Source organism: Schistocerca piceifrons, chromosome X, assembly GCF_021461385.2.
Source record: "Schistocerca piceifrons isolate TAMUIC-IGC-003096 chromosome X, iqSchPice1.1, whole genome shotgun sequence".
Classification (NCBI taxonomy): domain Eukaryota; kingdom Metazoa; phylum Arthropoda; class Insecta; order Orthoptera; family Acrididae; genus Schistocerca; species Schistocerca piceifrons.
The window spans coordinates 136,663,773-136,685,859 of record NC_060149.1 but is presented as its reverse complement, the minus strand read 5'-3'; the positions used below and the strand labels follow the sequence as shown (position 1 = coordinate 136,685,859).

The following is a 22,087-nucleotide window of genomic DNA, read 5'->3' as shown; positions in this document are numbered from 1 at the left end:
GGAGAAATTCTCCACCACGTGACCGACAAGAAAGAAACTATGGAATCTACCGACATGACGACAGACGATATGATTGTAACGACAGACCTGAATTGCATCAGAACTGGCGGGATTCAAACAGAGCAGAGCCTTCTCGGCAAGGTGAATTTTTAGAAGTTAGGTCTCCAAATCCCAATAACGACGCGCGCCAACAAAGAGGCAGACAATGACTCGCGCCGCAGGCAACCACCTGCGCCGGCTGGCTGAGGAAAAAATTACATAGACGCTAACCTTGATAAAAATTCCAGTATTCTTTACCGACGTATACCGCACGATAACTGGGTTGAAGTTGAAACTCTGCGTACTAGGAAGAGTAAAGGTTTACACCACATTTCACATGTAAAACCGTTTATTGAAAGATAATCTGCTTTTTAACTTTGTCTTTGCCATAAAACGTTTCACTTCACGTTACTAGTATGCTTTAGAATCTGTTACCATGCAACAATGTTTGAAGTGAAATATCCAGTCAAGAACCAAGAGAACGTATTTAAACAGAAATTACGAATGCATTGTTATAGTGAACAGACGACACAGTGTTGTTATTTGTACATTCTTGCTTGTTAGTTGCACGACTACGTAATGACTATCAGGCTTACATACTTAGGACACATACTGGTACTGCTAATGGGATTTTAATGCAACATTTTGGTTTACTTGAAAATACATTCTGGGTTTAATGTACTTTCTGTGAGATACCAAACGACACAGTGGTTAGTTTAAGTGACAATTACACGGTTTTATCACGACGCTTCTAATGAGTGACAATTTACAATGTTGCTTTTGTAGTGTTTCTGTTTTATTTCTGCACAGTTTTTCTGTTTTATTCTGCAAAGTAAAACATGTTTTAGTAGTAACTTTTGTGGTATAGCTACAATGAGATTGCCTTTTCCGTAGCACAACAATACGTTACAGCACAGTACTTTCTTCATCATGGCAATAAGCATAATAACTACGATATCTATACGCAAAGCATTTCACTTTTGTTTATCATGAGGTAAGTACATTGACTTTAGCAGAACTTTGCTTACAGAGGACGATAACTACGACAGTTCCACAGAATTATCTTACGGCAAGACGCACATTTAGCGCTACAGTATTTGAGTGATTAATTTTGTACTTAAAACATTTATTTTTAAAGATTTTTTTAATTACAAAGAAAGTTTTCCGTGATACATTTCATTCCATTGCTGTAATTTGTAACACCTGGGAGGATAATTACATTTATCCTCAGGGGGTTACACACTTACTTTGTGTACCATGTGTTTGGCAACCACAAGGAACCCTAGCTAATATGGTATTTGCTTATACAACTTTACACATCGGTACCATATTTCTCTAACACACAAATTACCCAGCTATCTGATCATTTAACTGAGAGATAAACATTTTTTTTACTACATCAGTGACACATGTTTACGCAATACACAGTTGGGTAACTTCACACTTATGAAACTGTATTTTGTCTATACTTTGTAAACTGTTCATATTTTTTCGGAATCATTGTGATACTATGAGAGCTTTGAATGATGTGTACTATGCTGTTGAGATATGTTTATGATCAATAAGATGATGCTACCGTATATGAGGAATAAGAAGTATGTTGGAAACCAAGAATCGTACTTTAAGAGTTATGAAATGTGCGTAAATTCGTGACTGTATCACAATGCTGACGAATATTTTATTTGGACACTTATATTTATAGGATTTTCTTTCTACAGATTTGCAACGCTAATTCTTGACCTGTGAAATATTTTTATGTGAGACTGTCACTGTAGCTGAAACTGCTGTCGTAAATATTTCCGTAAGAAAGTTAAGTGACCACCTGCACGTAATGCGTCGTGGGCACACAGCTGTGTCAAACACCTGGAGAACAAGCCATTAGGGTGTGCCTTTCTGGAAGCACAGGTAGAAAAAAAAGAAAAAAGGCAGGCCTTTATCCTCGCCATTGACATTCCTTTAGAGAAAATATTGCAAATGCGACACCCTCATTACTTCCATTAACCTTGCTATTGACATTCCTTTGTAGAAAGCATCGCAAATATTACACGCTCATTACCTGAAAACATATGATTACTCGTACTTTGTGCTAATTACTGAAATGCTTATGAATTGATGAGAAATATTCGTACATCTGCACACCTGATTATGACAAGTGTCTTTCTACGAGAGTTGAGAGCTACTGACTTATGAAATGTCACATGACATGACTATTGAATGATATTTGTATGCTTTGGTTTGCGTAATTGCTTATTTCATTTGATATCTGATTTCCAGCTGTGTTGCAGCATTGCTTTTATAAAATGAAATGCATTTGCTAATGTGAACAATTTCTGTCAACAGATCTATTAAATAATTATTTTATGATCCACATTCTTTAAAAAAGGAGCACTTGGAAAGGAAAGAACAATAAGAAGGAACTAGTAACAGTAACACATAATTTTCTTTTCAAGTACTTGGTAATTTCTTTTGTAGAATAATTTGTGGTGCACCACTTTAATTACTTAGACATTAAGATGTGATTATACATTTCCCTTAATCTGCATTGTTATCTTTAGTATACTATTTTTTTTGCTTGAGCTATGTCATGTTTAGATATAAGCTGCTGTTTGCCAGGCATAGTGCTACTGAACTTTAATTTGTGTTACTCTGCTAAGCCAGAGTTATTTTTTTGTTTGCTGCGCATTGCCTCATATTAGTTGTAATGTTGAATTGCTTGGTAATTTAGATTTACTGTAGCTTGCTTTGCGATTTTCCATTTTTTTTATTGCTGTTTATATTAATTGTTTTATGTGCTGCTGCATTGCCTCGTCCCTTAGTTTAATATCTGAGCTCAGTAGATTTAAGTTAGCTTATGAGGGGGTAGACTATATAAGAACCTAACTATGGAGAATAGGGAAATAATGCTTTGAAAGTTATATGAAAACGATTTGGGCCTAAATGAGTATTGTACAATGAGCCATATTTATTTTGAAAGAAATATGGTTAGAATACAGAAAAGAGGTACAGATAGGACTTTTTGGGAATAATGATGAACAAAGGGAGATCTCCATGCAAAATACTGCAGTAAAACAAACCCTGTCCTTTCCCTTTTGTGTTACCCACTATATGTTTGTGTACTCTTGTGTATTTGTTTTTTTACTGTCTCTGTGTACTGTTTCATAGAACTTTTTTCTCTTCTAATACTAAGCTACATTCACTATGATGAGGAATACTGTTATCCTCAAATATAATTGGCATTAATAATATGTTATGTACCTTGTAAATATGCTTAGACATTATTTATTCTGTTTTGTTTTAATGCTCATGTGTGAAGTTGATGTTTCAATAACTATTCTGATCTTTTATGTATGTACTTATCTCATAATTCCTGTAACATTGATGTATATGTTATTTCGATTCTTCTGTAAAGCCTGCATTACTACAAATGTTATCTGTATTATTATGTTTTTAATGATGTTTTCTGTGTCTTTGTAATTATATTCTCATGTTATAAAATTGTAATTGTCACCATTCATCATATTATTAACTTGTAAGTTACATTTCACTGCACACGTTTCTGTTGGTCATAGTATATGGACAATATGTGAGAAGTAGGGACTGTTAGTGTTTGCACGTGTGTTAATAATTCAGCAAGGGACTGGATAACAGCATTGCTGGTTCTAAGGACAATTCCAAAAACTTTGTGAGTGCACAAGTGGTGGTTATGGACTTGCTATATTCTCCGCAAGACTCTTCGATGGTGAATGTGCACCTGCACAATCGCAACAGATGGCTGCTGGCCATCTCTACAAGGACTACAGTGGGTCTGCACCTCTGGTGGCCCACCAATACCACAATCTCTACCAGGACTCCAGTGGGTCTGCTCTGTGATGACCTACCTACCAATACTCTTCAAAACATCGAATGACTCTGCTGTGGGTTTGCTCTGTTGTGGCCCATTACTTGTCTGCATGTCAAGAGTCAGCACTGTCTTTCCGTTGGAAGGACACTACTTCTTCAAGACTGCATGGAAATCCACTACTTCTGGGTGCATTCTCTTTTACTGTTTAGACTTTGAAAAAAAAAAAAAAAAGAAAAACACTGTAATTTTACTGTGATGAATCAGGACTGTCTTTATAGACTGTGAGAAAATTTTAGCTTTTGACCAACATTGTATCAATAAGTGTGTGCATTTGATTTATTTGTTATTGTAATTATGAAAAATTTTTTCAAATCTGTATTGGCCACTGCCCAAACCAATTTGTTAAATTTTTTGTGGGGAGCATGGGGGCTATGTAAGTAGGCTGTTTAGGTTCTTATATTGGTAATGCCACGTAGCGCTCTGAAAATCACTGGCTGTGCTGTGTGCAGTCTGTGGCTGGTTTGCATTGTTGTCTGCCATTGTAGTGTTGGGCAGCGGCAGCTGGATGCGAACAGCGCGTAGCGTTGCGCAGTTGGAGGTGAGCCGCCAGCAGTGGTGGATGTGGGGAGAGAGATGGCGGAGGTTTGTAATTTGTCATGGACTGATATATATATTATGACTTGTGATGATATTAGGGTAAATACATTGTTTGTTCTCTATTAATATCTTTCATTTTCTAACTATCCCTATCAGTAGTTAGTGCCTTCCATAGTTTGAATCTTTTATTTAGCTGGCAGTAGTGGCGCTCGCTGTATTGCAGTAGCTTGAGCAGCGAAGATTTTTGTGAGGTAAGTGATTTGTGAAAGGTATAGTTTAATGTTAGTCAGGGCCATTCTTTTGTAGGGAATTTTGAAAGTCAGATTGCGTTGCGCTAACAAAATATTGTGTGTCAGGTTAAGCACAGTCATGTATAAATTGTTCAAAGGGGACGTTTCATATGGCGACCCTTGGCCTAGGATACCTCGCTGGAATCTTCTGATTTTTTTCTTGTAGTTTGTGTAATTAGTGTAGCTATTGTTTATTGCTAGCGCGTAATTATAGAGAGAATTTCCTTTGTAGTTGTAGTTTTTCATTGTCGTACAGTAAAACAGTTGTGGCATGCATGTAGATTTGCACCAAGTATTTCGCAGCTGCGCTGGCAATTAAGTAGACATTATTTCCATTGCTATGTTATTTTATTTTGCTCGTCAAATTGCGCTTTTCTGTGTTATCGTGTGAAATACTGTGACAATAATGGCGTGTGAAAAACGTAATACTAGGCTCCAAAGTAAACTGAGAAATAATAGTGACGACGAACGTAGCTTATCAGCGCCGCCGAGTAATGAATTTACTAATGTTCAAAGTAGTAATTTGGTAACTGTGCACAGGGAAATGGAGCGAGCGTCAAACAATGGCGTGGACAGTGAAACAATTAGTGAAGAGGGAAGCATTATCGATCGATCGGTCGGCAATAGCTCGCCTCAGGAAGCCGAAATGACACGACACGATCTCGCAAATACTGTAGATTCAGGTTTTGGATCCTCACCGTTTTCTCAAATAAGTCAAGACACATTTTCTGCTTGTCAAAATGTGAATGTTGCCGGTGCAACTTCACTGCCGAAAAGCACTGAGGAACATGTTTCAGACACCAGTGCATTGTTATTACAATTAATGCAACAAATGGGACAAAAGCTTGAAAAGTTAGACACAATGGAACAACATCAGAGACAAACACATCAACAGTTAGACACAATGGAACAAAATCAGAGACAAACACAGCAAAAGCTTCAAAAGTGATATACACTCCTGGAAATGGAAAAAAGAACACATTGACACCGGTGTGTCAGACCCACCATACTTGCTCCGGACACTGCGAGAGGGCTGTACAAGCTATGATCACACGCACGGCACAGCGGACACACCAGGAACCGCGGTGTTGGTCGTCGAATGGCGCTAGCTGCGCAGCATTTGTGCACCACCGCCGTCAGTGTCAGCCAGTTTGCCGTGGCATACGGAGCTCCATTGCAGTCTTTAACACTGGTAGCATGCCGCGACAGCGTGGACGTGAACCGTATGTGCAGTTGACGGACTTTGAGCGAGGGCGTATAGTGGGCATGCGGGAGGCCGGGTGGACGTACCGCCGAATTCAAAGGGGACGTTTCAGTTTATGTTGAATTTCATGTACTGACACGTTCCATGACCTTGGAGATTTGCTCCTCAATTTGATCCTACGGAACTTGACGAGTAAACAAATAAAATAAATAAATAAAACTCCGCCCGTACAGGCCATGAAGGCTCAACAGTACCGACCGGCCGCCGTGTCATCCTCAGCCCACAGGTGTCACTGGATGCGGATATGGAGGGGCATGTGGTTAGCACACCGCTCTCCCGGCCGTGTGTCAGTTTACGAGACCAGAGCCACTGCTTCTCAGTCAAATAGCTCCTCACTTTGGCTCACATGGGCTGAGTGCACACTGCTTGACAACAGCGCTCGGCAGACCGGATGGTCACCCACCCAAGTGCTAGCCCAGCCCGACAACGCTTAACTTCGGTAAGCTTTTAAACTGGTTGCACAATTAAAATAAAACTGGAAATTTTGACGGATGGAGGCGTTTAGATTTGACATTTTATACTGAACAGCCGGAGTATCTTGTATAAAGATGGACTTACAGAGAGCATTCTGATTTACATCCTCAGTCGTCCAATTGGTGATGGGGATGTCTCCTTCAACGGGCTTCCCCAGTCCTTATTCAGCTATGTCACCGTGTCTAATGACAGTCTTCTCAATGAAGTGTGAAGCACCGAAATAGATCGCAAAGATTGCTACTTTTCAATTCCCGTAAATGGTCACCAGGAGCAGCATTAAGTGATGGTTGACAATTTCAATTAGCTCTCCTATAATAAACAATGGTTTCACTTATCTGTGTAATCAGGCGACTGCGTGTGGGCGGTTCCTTCGCCCGACGACCAGTACGTAGTGTTCCGTTGACACCCGCACATCAGCAGCACGGTTTGCGATGGTGCCAGGAGCGTAGGGACTGGACAAACCAGGAGTGGGATCACGTGACCTTCTCGGATGAGAGCGGGATCTACCCTCGTATGGCGAGGGGTGGGAATGCACCCTGAAACTTTGTCGAACTTAAATGCTTTGTTGATCAAGGTGTTATGGTCTGAGAGGCTCAGTGTTGCATGGGTGTAGTGACCTCCAGATCTTTGATCATGGTACTCTCACCGGTCAGTGTTATTGTGACACTGTACTCCTTCCCTAAGTGCATCTGCCCGTGGGTGCACTCACCCCTTACTTCATTTTTATGGATGAAAATGCGCGACAGTATCCACCAGCGCAGGGGAGGAGCTCTTGGAATGAGAGGATATTTGCCGATTGGACTGGCGTGCCCGTTCCCCCGAATTAAATCCCATCGAGTACGTGTGGGATGGGTTGGGTAGACGCACTGCAGTACATACACATGCACAATCAGTCATCCAGCAGTTCTCAACAGCTCTGGTGCAGGGACGGAACGCCCTACCAAAACGAAGCCTTACGAAGCTGGTGGCCAGCAGGGAAGCACACTGCAGACCATGCATTGCCGTCTGTGATGATCACATACCCAATGAATACTACATCTCGCCTTTTGTAATGCCCAGGGGACCACAATGAATCGTGATGACTTCATTGTTTTATTGTCACTGAACAAAAGTATCATTTTTGTTCGTCTCCACACGTACTTCTTCCAGTTACATTCTGTACTATATTGTAGCAGGTCTTTCTATATATGGTCCAAGTTCCATCGAGCTATGGTATTTGACAGTGACACATCATGCAAAATCTACTTTCGTCCTTAAGTTTGTACAGCAGTGTACTTTAGTATAGACGAAGGACACACTTAGAAAAGTTAGATCTGCTCACACCAAAACTTCTACATCTACATATATACTCCGCTAGCCACCAAGCGCTGTGTCGCGGAGGGCACAATTCGCGCCAAAGTCATATTCCTCCCTCCCCCCCCCCCCCCCCTGTTCCACTCGCGGATCGCGCGAGGGAAAAACGACTGTCTGAACGCCTCAGTACGATCTCTTATTTCCCCTATCTTTGAATGATGATCATTACGCGATTTAAAAGTTGGTGGTAATAATATATGCTCTACATCCTCGGTGAAGATTGGATTTCGGAATTTAGCGCGTCGTCTATCTGCAAGTGTATCCCACTTCAAACTTTCTATGAGATTTGCAACGCTCTCGCGATGGCTAAATGTACCAGTCACGAATCTTGCCGCTCTTCTTTGGACCTTCTCAATCTCTTGAATCAGACCCAACTGGTAAGGGTCCCATACAGACGAACAATACTCTAAGACCGGACGAACTAACGTATTGTAAACTATTTCCTTTGTTGAAGAACTGCATCGCTTCAGGATTCTACCAATAAACCGCAATCTAGAGTTCGACTTACCCGTTACTTGTGTAATCTGATCATTCCATATGAGATCATTTCGAATAGTCACACCCAGATACTTCACTGATGTTACCGCTTCCAAAGACTGATTATTTATTTTGTACTCGTACATTAATGGGGATTTTCGCCTCGTTATACGCAGTAGGTTACACTTACTAATATTGAGAGATAACTGTCAGTCATTACACCACGCATTTATTTTCTGCTAATCCTCATTGATTTGTTCACAACTTTCGTGTGATACTACTTTCCTGTAGACTACAGTATCATCGGCAAACAGTCTAAGGCCGCTGTCAATACCATCAACCAGATCGTTTATGTAAATCGTATAAAGCAGAGGACCTATTACGCTGCCCTGGGGCACACCTGAAGTTACTCTTGTTTCTGTTGAAGTTACCCCGTTCAGGACGACATACTGCTCCCTGTCTGTTAGAAAACTTTCTATCCAACCACATATGTCATTGGATAGACCGTAAGCGCGCACTTTTTGTAGCAAGCGACAGTGCAAAACTGAGTCGAACGCCTTTCGAAAGTCGAGAAATATGGCATCAACCTGGGAGCCGGTATCTAGAGCCTGTTGTATATCGTGCAGAAAGAGGGTCAGCTGTGTCTCGCATGACCGCTGTTTCCTAAAACCGTGCTGGTTTTGCAGATGAGCTTCTCAGAGTCTAGAAAGGTCATTATATCTGAACACAAAATATGTTCCATGATTCTACAACAAATCGATGTCAGTGAAATTGGCCGGTAATTATGTGCATTCGATTTTCTCCCCTTTTTATAGATTGCTATGACCTGGGCCTTCTTCCAGTCCCGTGGAACTTTCCGCCGTTCCAATGATCTCTGATAGATGACGGATAAGAATGGTGCTATATTTGTAGCATAGTCAACATAAAATCTTACGGGGGTACCGTCTGGGCCAGATGCCTTTCTGGCGTCTAAGGATCTTAACTGTCTTACAGTCCCAGATACACTAAACACTATGTCAGCCATCCTTTCGTTTGTTCGATAATTGAAAGGGGAAATGGTGCTGCAGTCCTCTATCAAAACTTAAGACCTTTTCCCACAGAACGTATTGGCAGAAGCGCAGTTTGGCTTCAGGAATGGCTAATCAGTTAGCATTGACGAAAACCGGGTTCCATCGGTTACCCGTTGTGACTTATGAAAAGTTTTACGATCATTCGGATTATTATATACTGTCAAACAAACTACAGTATCATTGTATTAGAATTAGCGCTGAAGCACTCCGGTGGTTTCAGTCTATGTCAGCAGTAGGGAACAGAATGTTGCCTTACAATACCATGTAACAGGAAATGAGCCTACATCCGTCTGGGTTACTGTAGCGGGTGAGTGATTCTCAAGGTTTCATACTCGTGCCGCTTTATTTCCTGGTATTCAATGATGACTTGCCGTTAACTATAGCATATAATTCCGAAGCTTTTTTACTTGAAGTTGATGCACTCACAGTTGTTACAGATTCGGGTCAGGAATGGAATAATATAACAAATAATGTTTCGGAGCAGAGCAATTCTTAATTTACAGGTAGAAGGGTGACACTCAAATACAATAAAATACAATACCCTTTTCACAAGAATACTTGTGCTAACTTTCATCTCTTGTATAAAATGGTAGGTAGACGTTGAGATCTCGAGGAAGGTCCACATTCTCAACCTTATACGGACAATAAATGCAGGAATTACAGTGCTTTAAAACACACGCTCAGTAGATTTTCACAAGATTTGTTTGTGAAAAGTAATGAAGACATTGATCCTAAACGTATTTTTAAGGAGAAGGAGGTTGTATGTGAAAGCTATACTCTTATAAAATCGGCTGGTTTTACGAAAATTAAAACTTTTTAGTCCTGTGTGCAAGTTAAAATTTGATGCAAGTTCCCTTCTTCACTCATTTAGAAGCTACAATCATCTCAAATCGGATAATTATTTTAAAAAACTGTGTTTCACTGCAGTACGCAGAAAAGTATTCAGTAGCGATCAGCATTTGTATGTTCGTACACAGGGTGTCCCATAAATGTTGCGACAAACTTCGAGGATGAAATGATGATGAGAATAACACAACACCCAGTCCCTGAGCAGAGAAAAACTCCAACCCAACCGGGACTCAAACCCGGGCCAGCCTGCATGGGAGGCGAGCACGTTACCACCCAGCTAAGCAGGTGGACACTAAAGCAACAAATCGAGGGTAAGTACCAGTGTCCGGAATTGTCATCCACCGAAGCAAGCGAGCATTGCAGTCATAGGAGACAAGTCATTTCTATGCAGCAGCTAGCTCCATCTTCTTCACTGGCGATCGTGGCAATCAATGGCGATCACTGGATAACAAACTAAATTGCGGGATGTTCCACCTAAGATCCGTCAGCGTATAAAGTCACTTTTGCTGCCGAATGGGTGGGCGCCGGCGATAACCTCGATACTCTGTAGCGTCGTTGGATAACGTTTCCGGACGCGGGTTCCTATCTTCGATTTGTTCCTTAAGACTCCCTCTATAGCCCTTCGAAGACTGTCGCTACGTATCTGGGACACCCTGTATACAGTTTAGGAAAAGATAAGAATAAAATAGGCAAATAGCACTGGTAAATAAGGATCTGGAAACTAATTATTTCGTCAATACGACGTATGCGCAAATGCCAATGTTACAAAACTGTCATTGTGTAAGGTTACGTTTACTTTGAAACAGCAGAAGTGAAGCGTAACATTTCAGATGCTTAAGAACTGGTAAATAGCGTTTCGACAACAAGTGCATCAATCGTTGCTTTCCAATATCGTGGCCTTGGCCTCCGAGTTGAACACGTTGGATATTTTTGTGTGGGTTATTTAAGAGCTTTGGTGTCCGCCTGCTTGGCTGGGTGGTAATGTGCTCGCCTCCCATGCAAGCGGGCCCGGGTTTGAGTCCCGGCTGGGTTGGAGTTTTTCTCTGCTCAGGGACTGGGTGTTGTGTTGTTCTCATCATCATTTCATCCTCATCACCGGCGCGAAAGTCACCCAATGTGCCGTCGAATGAAGTAAGACTCGCACTTGGCGGCCGAGCTTCCCCAAATAGGGTCCTCCCGGCCAGCGATGCCATACGCTCGTTTCCATTTTTTTAAGAGCTTTGGTCTATTCCAGTTCTGCTGATTGAATCGATGAATTTCTGGATCTCATTGTGAGTGGTTATCAGTGCATTCAGAGCACGCCCGGAGTTTTGATCATGTATGGGCATCAATCAAGAGACGTGCTGAAGTCACGTGAAAGGTGGCCATGTGCAACACTTATTGTAGTGTGCTTGTCCTCAAGTGCATATCTCCAGACTCAGTCCTCTGGAACTGTTTCAAGGTGTTCACGTTCTCAGTTGTAGTACGTCGTACCAGCGAAATAATTGGTTTTCGGACCTATGTGTGTGTGTATGTGTATGTGAATTCCTAAGGGACCAAGCTGCTGATGTCATCGGTCCCTAAACTTACACACTACTTAAGGGGGTAGGACGTCAAAGGGGCCGACTTGGAGCAGGAGAGGCACCACATAACATTTTATTTTCTACTGTCTATACTTTTACAAATAAATTCACAAAACTTTGTCAAAATGAGCAGGAAGGATTCAGGATTCACACTCATAGCAGTGGGAGTGCAAAAACATAACAAAAAATTTTTTTTAGATACAAAATTTCATCATTTTTTTCACTTACTGTTGGCTGCATTTGTGACTATAGGTACATTTTTCTTCACAAGTAAGAGAGATTCTTTGATGGATTTTGCACAGCATACAAACCATACTTACAGGTGTGTGAAACTCTAGAATTTTCCAAATCTATTAAAAACTGTGGTAAAAATTGAGATAATTAACTACAAAATTTCATTTTTTTCTGAACATAAAGTTTAAAATGTAACAGCTCATTAATTTTTTCATAAATTAAATAGATTCTAGAGTTTCAGACACCTGTAGTATGGTTTGTATGCTGTGCAAAATTCATCATTCTCTCTTACTTATGAAGAAAAGTGTACCTATAGCAACAAATGCAGCCAATAGTAAGTGAAAAAATGATGAAATTTCACACGTAAAAAAATTATTTTGTTATGTCTTTGAACTTCCGCGGCTACGAGTGTGAATCCTGAATCCTTCCTGGTCATGCTGACAAAGTTTTATGAATTTACTTGTAAAAGTATAGACAGTGGAAATTAAAATGTTCTGTCATGCCTCTCCTGCTCCAAGTCGACCCATTTGACGTCCTATCCCCCTTAAACTAACTTATGGTAAGAACAACACACACATCCATGCCCGAGGGGGGATTCGAACCTCCGGCGGGAGGGGCAGCGCAATCCGTGACATGGAGCCTCAGACCACGCGGCCACTACGCGCGGCCCGGACCTATGTTTGTTAGGACTATTTGCTTGTTTCATTGTCCTCTATTCGCCCAATTCGTTTGTACCTGCAATAGTCGAGCACCAAGCGACGTTAAACGCCAATTTTCCTTGGTTAGTCGGACAGCATGTTTAATGAATGACTTGTCCTGTGATCATGAACAAGTTGGACTTTTTTGTGGGGGTATTTAAGAGTTTGGGCATCAATCAAGATACGTGCTGAAGTCTGCCTTCACATGAAAAGTCTGGTTCTGATGGTACACCAGGTCCGCGTCATGAGAAAGTTTTAAAATGCATGCAACGTTGTCCTGTAAGCGTAAAATAGAGCAGGTTGAAGAGAGCAGTAGCGGTGTGTGGCCGCAGGCTCACCAGGAAGCCGGAGGTGTTGTCGAGCAGGCAGCGGAAGCGGACGGTGAAGCTGCGCTCGAGCAGGTGGCAGTTGTCGGCGACCAGCGCGTCCTGCAGCGCCATGCTGGCCGACTCTGGCGGCAGGAACGAGTTCCACATCAGCTGCCGCTGCAGCTCCTCCCGGTCCTCCGAGTGCACCAACTCGTACACCGACTGGTGCACGATGTCCGACTGCAACATACAGACATTACAAAATCGTTGAGACTTTCGTGTCCACTTGTTGACGTACTGCCTTTGGTTCTCGTCTCAGGATCTACGGTCGATGTTTGTTAAGTATTTTTAACGTTTCACCAGCATTAGTGGTCGACATTATCAAAGACGCGTTCTCCAGAGTCTGCCGCCAGCAATTGAGGATGAATATTTGACAACACCAGCCATTCGTGGTGACACAACATCAGAAAATCGTTAAACAAACATCGGCCACAGATCTCGGGATAAAAGCCAACAGGCGAATCGTTTGATTGTCAGTCTGGGAATCAATATTCATAGAGGAGATAGATAAAATTCAAAGCAGAGTTGTGCGGGTGACAGCGTCACTGGGACGCTCATCCAAAAGATGATTCAAATGGCTCTGAGCACTATGGGACTTAACATCTGAGGTCATCAGACCCCTAGAACTTAGAACTACTTAAACCTGACTAACCTAAGGACATCACACACATCCATGCCCGAGGCAGGATTCGAACCTGCGACCGTAGCAGTCGCGCGGTTCCGGACTGAAGCACCTAGAACCACTCGGCCACAGCGGCCGGCGACGCTCATCCTTCTTCACTCGCAGACACTGCAGCTAAAGCGTTTAGCGACACACAGAGGTTTACCATTAAAATTCAGAGAGCGCACGATGCAAGAACGACCTAACAACAGGTACATCCGGGGCGCACCTGCGGGTTCTTTAGGATAGAGAAATCCCTTCAAAGGCAAAATAAATTACGTCCTGCCGGCAGGGGTGGCCGAGCGGTTCTACGAGCTACAGACTGGAAAAGCGCGATTGCAACGGTCGCAGGTTCGAATCCTGCCTCGGGCATGGTTGTGTGTGATGTCCTTACGCTAGTTAGGCTTAAGTAGTTCTAAGTTCTAGGGAACTGATGACCTCCGAAGTTAAATCCCATAGTGCTCAGAGCCATTTGAACCACATTACGTTCTGACGTCAGAGAGGTAAGAATTTCAGACCTAATAATTACAATAAGTAACATCCTTAATGGCACATCGGAGAAAGAAAGCGTTAATAACAGGGGTTGGACAAAAATATGGAAACTATGCGAGAGAAGCATGCTTGATTATAAGTGTAGATCCTACCCAAGCCTTTAGGTTGCGCTGTTGTATTTGACCACTAACGTCACCTGTGCAATGTCCTCAATACATTGAAGGCTCAGGCGTGGTCATAACAGTGTTCTGTGTAGTTGTGAGTTCATTATGTCGGAGCTAAGTGAATTTTTTTTTTTAATGTGTGTGAAATCTTACGGGACTTAACTCCTAAGGTCATCAGTCCCTAAGCTTACACACTACTTAACCTACATTATCCTAAGGACAAACACACACACCCATGCCCGAGGGAGGACTCTAACTTCCGCCGGGACCAGCCGCACAGTCCATGACTGCAGCGCCTCACACCGCTCGGCTAAACCCGCGCAGCCTAAGTGAATTCCGACGTGAGGAAACTGGTGGGTACTTCCTGGACTAAGGGAGTAGAGATTTTGTTTCAAGAGGCACCTAACCGAAGATTTATATGGCATACAGGCAAGGCGGAAAATCATCATCCACTAAGCCCCAATGCGGACGAAAGTGTGTGACAGACGGACATTGAAAAGGATTGTGACGAAAAGTAAGAGGACGAAAGCTGCAGAAGTCACTGTAGAACTGAATGTCGCACTCACAAACCCTGTCAGCACCAAAACTTCACGAAGGGAGCTCCATAAACAGGGAAGTGCAAGACGAGCTACAATTCCAAAACCATTCATCACAGATGCAAATGACGGTAAAAGGGAAACTTGGTACCGAAACCATAAGACCTGGACTATGGAGCAATGGAAGAAATTCATTTGGTCTGATCAATATTATTTCACACTGTTTCAAACGTCTGGCTGAGCGTCCCAAGAGTATGCCATGGGGTACATGGTTATTTTGCATCGTGGCATTACTACACTACTGGCCATTAAAATTGCTACACCACGAAGATGACGTGCTACAGACGCGAAATTTAACCGACAGAAAGAAGATGCTGTGTTATTCAAATAATTAGCTTTTCAGAGCATTCAAACAAGGTTGGCGCCGGTGGCGACACCTACAACGTGCTGACATGAGGAAAGTTTCCAACCGATTTCTCATACACAAACACCAGTTGACCGGCGTTGCCTGGTGAGACGTTGTTGTGACGCCCCGTGTAAGGAGGAGAAATGCGTACCATAACGTTTACGACTTAGATAAAGGTCGGACTGTAGCCTATCGCGATTGCGGATTATCGTATCGCGACATTGCTGCTCGCGTTGGTCGAGATCCAATGACTGTTAGCAGAATATGAAATCGGTGGGTTCAGGAGGGTAATACGGAACGCCGTGCTGGATCCCAACGGCCTCGTATCACTAACAGTCGACATGACCGGGATCTTATCCGCATGGCTGCAACGGATCGTGCAGCCACGTCTCGATCCTTGAGTCAACAGATGGGGACATTTGCAAGACAACAACAATCTGCACGAACAATTCGACGACGTTTGCAGCAGCATGGACTATCAGCTCGGAGACCATGGCTGCGGTTACCTTTGACGCTGCATCACAGACAGGAGCGCCTGCGATGGTGTACTCAATGACGAACCTGGGTGCACGAAAGGCAAAACGTCATTTTTTCGCATGAATCCAGGTTCTGTTTACAGCATCATGATGGTCGCATCCGTGTTTGGCGACATCGCGGTGAACGCACATTGGAAGCGTGTATTCGTCATTGCCATACTGGCGTATCACCCGGCGTGATGGTACGGGGTGCCATTGGTGACACGTCTCGGTCACCTCTTGTTCGCATTGACGGCACTTTGAACAGTGGACGTTACATTTCAGATGTGTTACGACCCATGGCTCTACCCTTCATTCGATCCCTGCGAAACCCTACATTTCAGCAGGATAATGCACGACCGCATGTTGCCGGTCCTGTACGGGCCTTTCCGGATGCAGGAAATGTTGGACTGCTGCCCTGGCCAGCACGTTCTCCAGATGTCTCACCAACTGAAAACGTCTGGTCAATTTTGGCCGAGCAACTGGCTCGTCACAATACGCCAGTCACTACTCTTGATGAACTGTGGTATCGTGTTGAAGCTGCATGTGCAGCTGTACCTGTACACGCCATCCGAGCTGTGTTTGACTCAATGCCCAGGCGTATCAAGACCGTTATTACGGACAGAGGTGGTTGTTATGGGTACTGATTTCTCAGGATCTATGCACCCAAATTGCGTGAAAATTTGATCACATGTCAATTCTAGTATAATATATTTGTCCAATGAATACCCGTTTAACATCTGCATTTCTTCTTGGTGTAGCAATTTTAATGGCCAGTAGAGTGTCAAGAATTATATGATCGTAAGATTGATTAGGTCCATCCCATGATTAGGTCCATCCCATGTTACATTGTTCGTTCCTCAATGGTGATGCTGTGTTCCAAGACCGCAAGTCCTCCTGTTCATACAGCTCGCACAGCCCAGAACGGGTTTTGAAAGCAAGAGGATGAATTGTCGCAACTTCACTGGCCGCCAGTGAGCAGATATCAATGTTACTGAGCCTTTGAGATCTAGTTTGGAGAGAAAGGTGCGTGGTCGCTGTCCACCTCCATTATCGATACCCGAACTTGCCACTGTTTTGCAGGAAAAATGTTACAAGATTCCTCTGAAAACCATACAGGACCTGTATTTATCCATTCAGAGATGATGAAAGCTGATTTGATCGCCAAGATTTCTAACATCCTGTTAGGCATGGCAATGTATTGTGTTTTTTTGTTTTTCCATGTTTCTGTCTAATCGCTATGTATACAAATACCTAGTACATAATACTGGATGCACCATGAGGCTGATCTCCTGTATACACAGAAGTCGCAACACTAGAAAGTTTTAGCTAAATTCAGGAAGATGTGCAGAGAATCGGCTATTGATGCAGTGAACGGAAACTGACCCTCGGCATAATCAAATGTTATGTATTGCGAATATATGGGTGGAAAGACCCATTATTGTAAGATTACACGATTGTCGAACGAACATTGGAAGCAGTCGGCCGCGCGGGAGTAGCCGAGCGGTCTGAGGCGCTGCAAAAATGTTCAAATGTGTGTGAAATCTTATGGGACTTAACTGCTACGGTCATCAGTCCCTAAGCTTACACATTACTTAACCTAAATTATCCTAAGGACAAACACACACACCCATGCCCGAGGGAGGACTCGAACCTCTAACCTTATAAGGCGGTGCAGTCATGGACTGTGCGGCTGGTCCCGCCGGAGGTTCGAGTCCTCCCTCGGGCCGGCCGAGGTGGCCGTGCGGTTCTGGCGATGCAGTCCGGAACCGCGGGACTGCTACGGTCGCAGGTTCGAATCCTGCCTCGGGCATGGGTGTGTGTGATATCCTTAGGTTAGTTAGGTTTAAGTAGTTCTAAGTTCTAGGGGACTTATGACCTAAGATGTTGAGTCCCATAGTGCTCAGAGCCATTTGAACCATTTTGAACCTCCCTCGGGCATGAGTGTGTGTGTGTTTGCCCTTAGGATAATTTAGGTTAAGTAGTGTGTAGGCTTAGGGACTGATGACCTTAGCAGCTAAGTCCCATAAGATTTTCACACGCATTTGAACATTTGTACATTTTTGGAAGCAGTCACATCCATTGAATATCAGTGAGTATTGGTATAAACTGATCTGAAAAAAGTCATTGTATACTTTCTAATACGGTGTCGGACCTCCTTTCACCCGGCATAGTGCAGCAGCTCGGCGTGGCATGGACTCAACAAGTCGTTAGAAATTCCCTGAAGAAATGCTGCCTCTATACTGTCCATAATTACGAAAGTGTTGTCGGTGCAGTATGTTGAGCATAAACTGACATCTCGATTATACCCCATAAATGTTAGATGGGATTCATGTCGTGCGATCTGGGTGGCCAAATTGTTTGCTCGAATTGTTCGGAATGTTTCTCAAACCAATAGCGAACAAATGTGGCCCGGGTAGATGAGATTATTGTTTGGGAACACGAAGTCCATCAATGGCTGCAAATCGTCTCCAAGTAGCCAAACAAAACCGTTTCCACTCAATAATCGGTCCATTTGGACCAGAGGACCCAGTCCATTACATGTCAACACAGCCCAAGCCATTATGGAGTCACCATCAGCTTCCACAGTGCCATATTGACAGCTTGGGCCTATGTCATTGCGAGGTCTGCGCCACACTCGAACCGTGCCCTCAGCTCCTACCAACTGAAATCGGGACTCATCTGACCAGGCCACGGATTTGTAGTCTTCTGGGATCCAACCGATATGATCACGAGTCCAGGAGAGACGCTGCAGGCGATGTCGCGCTGTCAACAAAGGCACTCGCGTCGGTCGTCTGCTGCCATGACCTATTAACACCAATCTCCACCGCACTATCCTAACGGGTACGTTCGTCGTAGGTCTCACATTGATTTCTGCGGTTGTTTCACTCACTGTTGCATGTCTGTTAGCACAACCCTACGCAAACGCCGCTGCTCTCGGTCGATAAATGAAGGCCATCGGCCACTTCATTGTCCGTGATGAGCGATAACGCATGAAGTTCGGTATCCTCCTACGGTCGCAGGTTCGAATCCTGCCTCGGGCATGGATGTGTGTGATGTCCTTAGGTTAGTTAGGTTTAAGTAGTTATAAGTTTTAGGGGACTGATGACCATAGATGTTAAGTCCCATAGTGCTCAGAACCGCCCGCATCTCGTGGTCGTGCGGTAGCGTTCTCGCTTCCCACGTCCGGGTTCCCGGGTTCGATTCCCGGCGGGGTCAGGGATTTTCTCTGCCTCGTGATGGCTGGGTGTTGTGTGCTGTCCTTAGGTTAGTTAGGTTTAAGTAGTTCTAAGTTCTAGGGGACTTATGACCACAGCAGTTGAGTCCCATAGTGCTCAGAGCCATTTGAACCATTTTTTGCTCAGAACCATTTTTCGGTATCCTCGGCGCACTCCTGACACTGTGAATCTCGGAGTATTGAATTCCCTAACGATTTCTGAAATGGAATGTCCCAAGCGTCTAGCATGAACTACCTTTCCGCGTTCAAAATCTGTTGATTCCCGTCGAGCTGCCATAATCACGTCGGAAACCTTTTCACACGAATCACCTGAGTACAAATGGCGGTTCCGCCAATACCCTGCTCTTTTATACCTTGTGTACGCGGTACTACCGTCATCTCTATATGCGCATATTGCTATCCATGATTTTTGTCATCTCGGTGTAGAATGAGAGAAAGTGAGACGGCCGCGTAAAAGTAATCGTAGGAGAGGCTGATGTGAGACTGAGATTAATTGCAAGAATCATCAAGGAATGTTGACCACCCACGAAGGAAGTGGCTTACAAAATCCTCCTTAAACGGATACTAGAGTATTTCTCGTCAGTCTTGTACTCTTAGGAGATATAATTGATAGATGTAATGCAGAAGATCCAAAGAAGAGCTACGCGTTTCGTCACGGGTTCGTTTCATAAGTGCGAAAGCGTCATGGAGATACTCATCAAACTACGGTGGCAGACGCTACAAAAGATGCAGTGTGCATTACGGTATGGTTTCGCTGTTAAAATTCCTAGACGAGTCAGCCAATACATTGCTTCCTCCTACGTATGTCTCGCAACGTGACCAAGACGCTAAAGTTAGAGCGACTGGAGCCCACTCGCAATGTTATCAACAACCGTTCTTCCCCGCGCACAGCTTGAATAGGAAAGGGGAACCTCCACGCACCAGCTTTCAGACTAAATATATGTAGATGTTGACAGATGTGTATCTAAAATTCAGAGAAGGTACATTCCAGGAAGAATTAAACAATATATTTCTATCTCCCACACACATACTACTTGCGAAAAAAGTTTGAAGCATCCAGAAGGCTAGGGGGAAACGAAATGAAACTTTACGGGTTCAGTGGGTGTCTGATGTTATTTCAGTGATTACAAATTCGAGTCACACTGACAAAGAAGTTAGCTGTATGAGCCCGCTTATCAGTAAGACTTTGCACCCCTCTGGCCTGGTCGCATGGGCTAGTTCGGACGGAAAGGTATTACTAAGCAGTTGTATCTTCTGAAGCAGTCTGACCCGTAACTGTTGTAACTGGTCCTTTATACTGCGAATACCAACACTGCGACGAAGCTGATGTCCGATCTGGTCCCACACATGTTCTATCGGGTCAGATCTGTGGATCTTGCTGGCCACGGAAATAGCTCAACATCGCGCACACAGTCCATAGAGACACGTGCACTCCAGAAAAGAGCCATAAGAATAATAACTAAAAATACAAGTCGAGTTCGTTGTAAAGATCTGTTCAAAACACTGGCGATTGTAACTGCTCCATGTGAATACATTTACCAGTCAGTTATACACATCAAAAATAGCATTGGTAATTACTACACAAACAGCTGTCCATGACCATGCAACAAGAGATAGACTCAACTTACGTTCACCAAGAAAAAATAAACATAAAACTCAAAACAGCATTTTCTACTAAGGAATAAAACTATAAAATAAATTACCAAAAGAGATTAAAGAAATTGCAAAAATACACTTATTTAAAGAGGTAGCTAAAAAGTACCTGTTATGCAATACCTTTTATACATTGAAGGATTACTTAGATATAACAGAGTAAGGGTTTGATAAAAAAATGTTGTAAAAATAGTAATAATACTAATAATAATGATTTTAAAACATCCAACATTCCAAATAATACCTTCACTTTATGTTTTTTTCCTTCTTTTTTCCTTTCTAGAAATACGTAACCCCAAGCTATGCATAGCACAATACTATCACCTCTTCCTCTTTCTGAGCTCAACATCTCACTCATTATGGAGGGATGCTGACTCAGTTTTTCAGGATAGCAAATGGGAAGTTGCGGTACAGGAAATGGCCCAAATATCACCAGTGTGTGTTTGTGTGTGTGTGTGTGTGTGTGTGTGTGTAGTGAGTGAAGTGTTGTGAAACAATGTGTGCAGTGACTGATAGTGAGATATGAGTGAACGGTGTGGCATTACATTATCTTAATAAGTTATTTGTAAAAAAAGGTATTGTATACCAAGAGTAAATCTAGTGATTATGTCTAACTAGAAGTCTGCGAATATAAATGTATAAGAATTATCTTATTTTAAATTTATCTAAACTTGTAAATACTTTGACGTGTTCTATATCCTTGCAAAAAGAGATCTACGGATGAATAAAGCTACTACTACTACTACTACTACTACTATATGGAGCCGGCCGCGGTGGTCTAGCGGTTCTAGGCGCTGCAGTTCGGAACCGCGGGACTGCTACGGTCGCAGGTTCGAATCCTGCCTCGGGCATGGATGTGTGTGATGTCTTTAGGCTAGTTAGGTTTAAGTAGTTCTAAGTTCTAGGGGACTGATGACCTCAGATGTTAAGTCCCATAGTGCTCAGAGCCATTTACTATATGGACGATTATTTTCCTGTTCAAAAGTGGAAACACGATACCGTCGCCTGAGATGAAACACGTGAGGACACAGAACGTCCGTGACGTACGTTGAACCCGTCAGAGTTCCCTCAGTCACTACCAGCCGTGACCTGATGTCATACCAGATGGCTCCCCACAACATGACGGCAGGACTAATACCGTTGTGTGTCTCCAAACATTGGAAGGATGGGCCCTCTCTATAGGTCGCCGCCATTCCCCCTGACGATGGTGATCCAGGGCAGTGCAGAACCACGATTCATCGCTGAACACAATGCGACGCCATTCATCAGCTGTCCGTGCATTTCGGTCACGGCACCCCTCCAAACT

At 43.3% G+C, this 22,087-nt stretch overlaps 1 protein-coding gene across 1 annotated transcript in view; it reads right to left on the bottom strand.

Annotated features, from left to right (window-relative positions):
• LOC124722217 (circadian locomoter output cycles protein kaput) overlaps positions 1–22,087 on the bottom strand; it is an 823,358-nt gene that overhangs the window by 51,427 nt on the left and 749,844 nt on the right. The window contains exon 5 of the mRNA XM_047247412.1: positions 13,087–13,296. Coding sequence (XP_047103368.1) covers positions 13,087–13,296 — 210 coding nt within the window. The remainder of the gene's footprint in view (positions 1–13,086; positions 13,297–22,087) is intronic.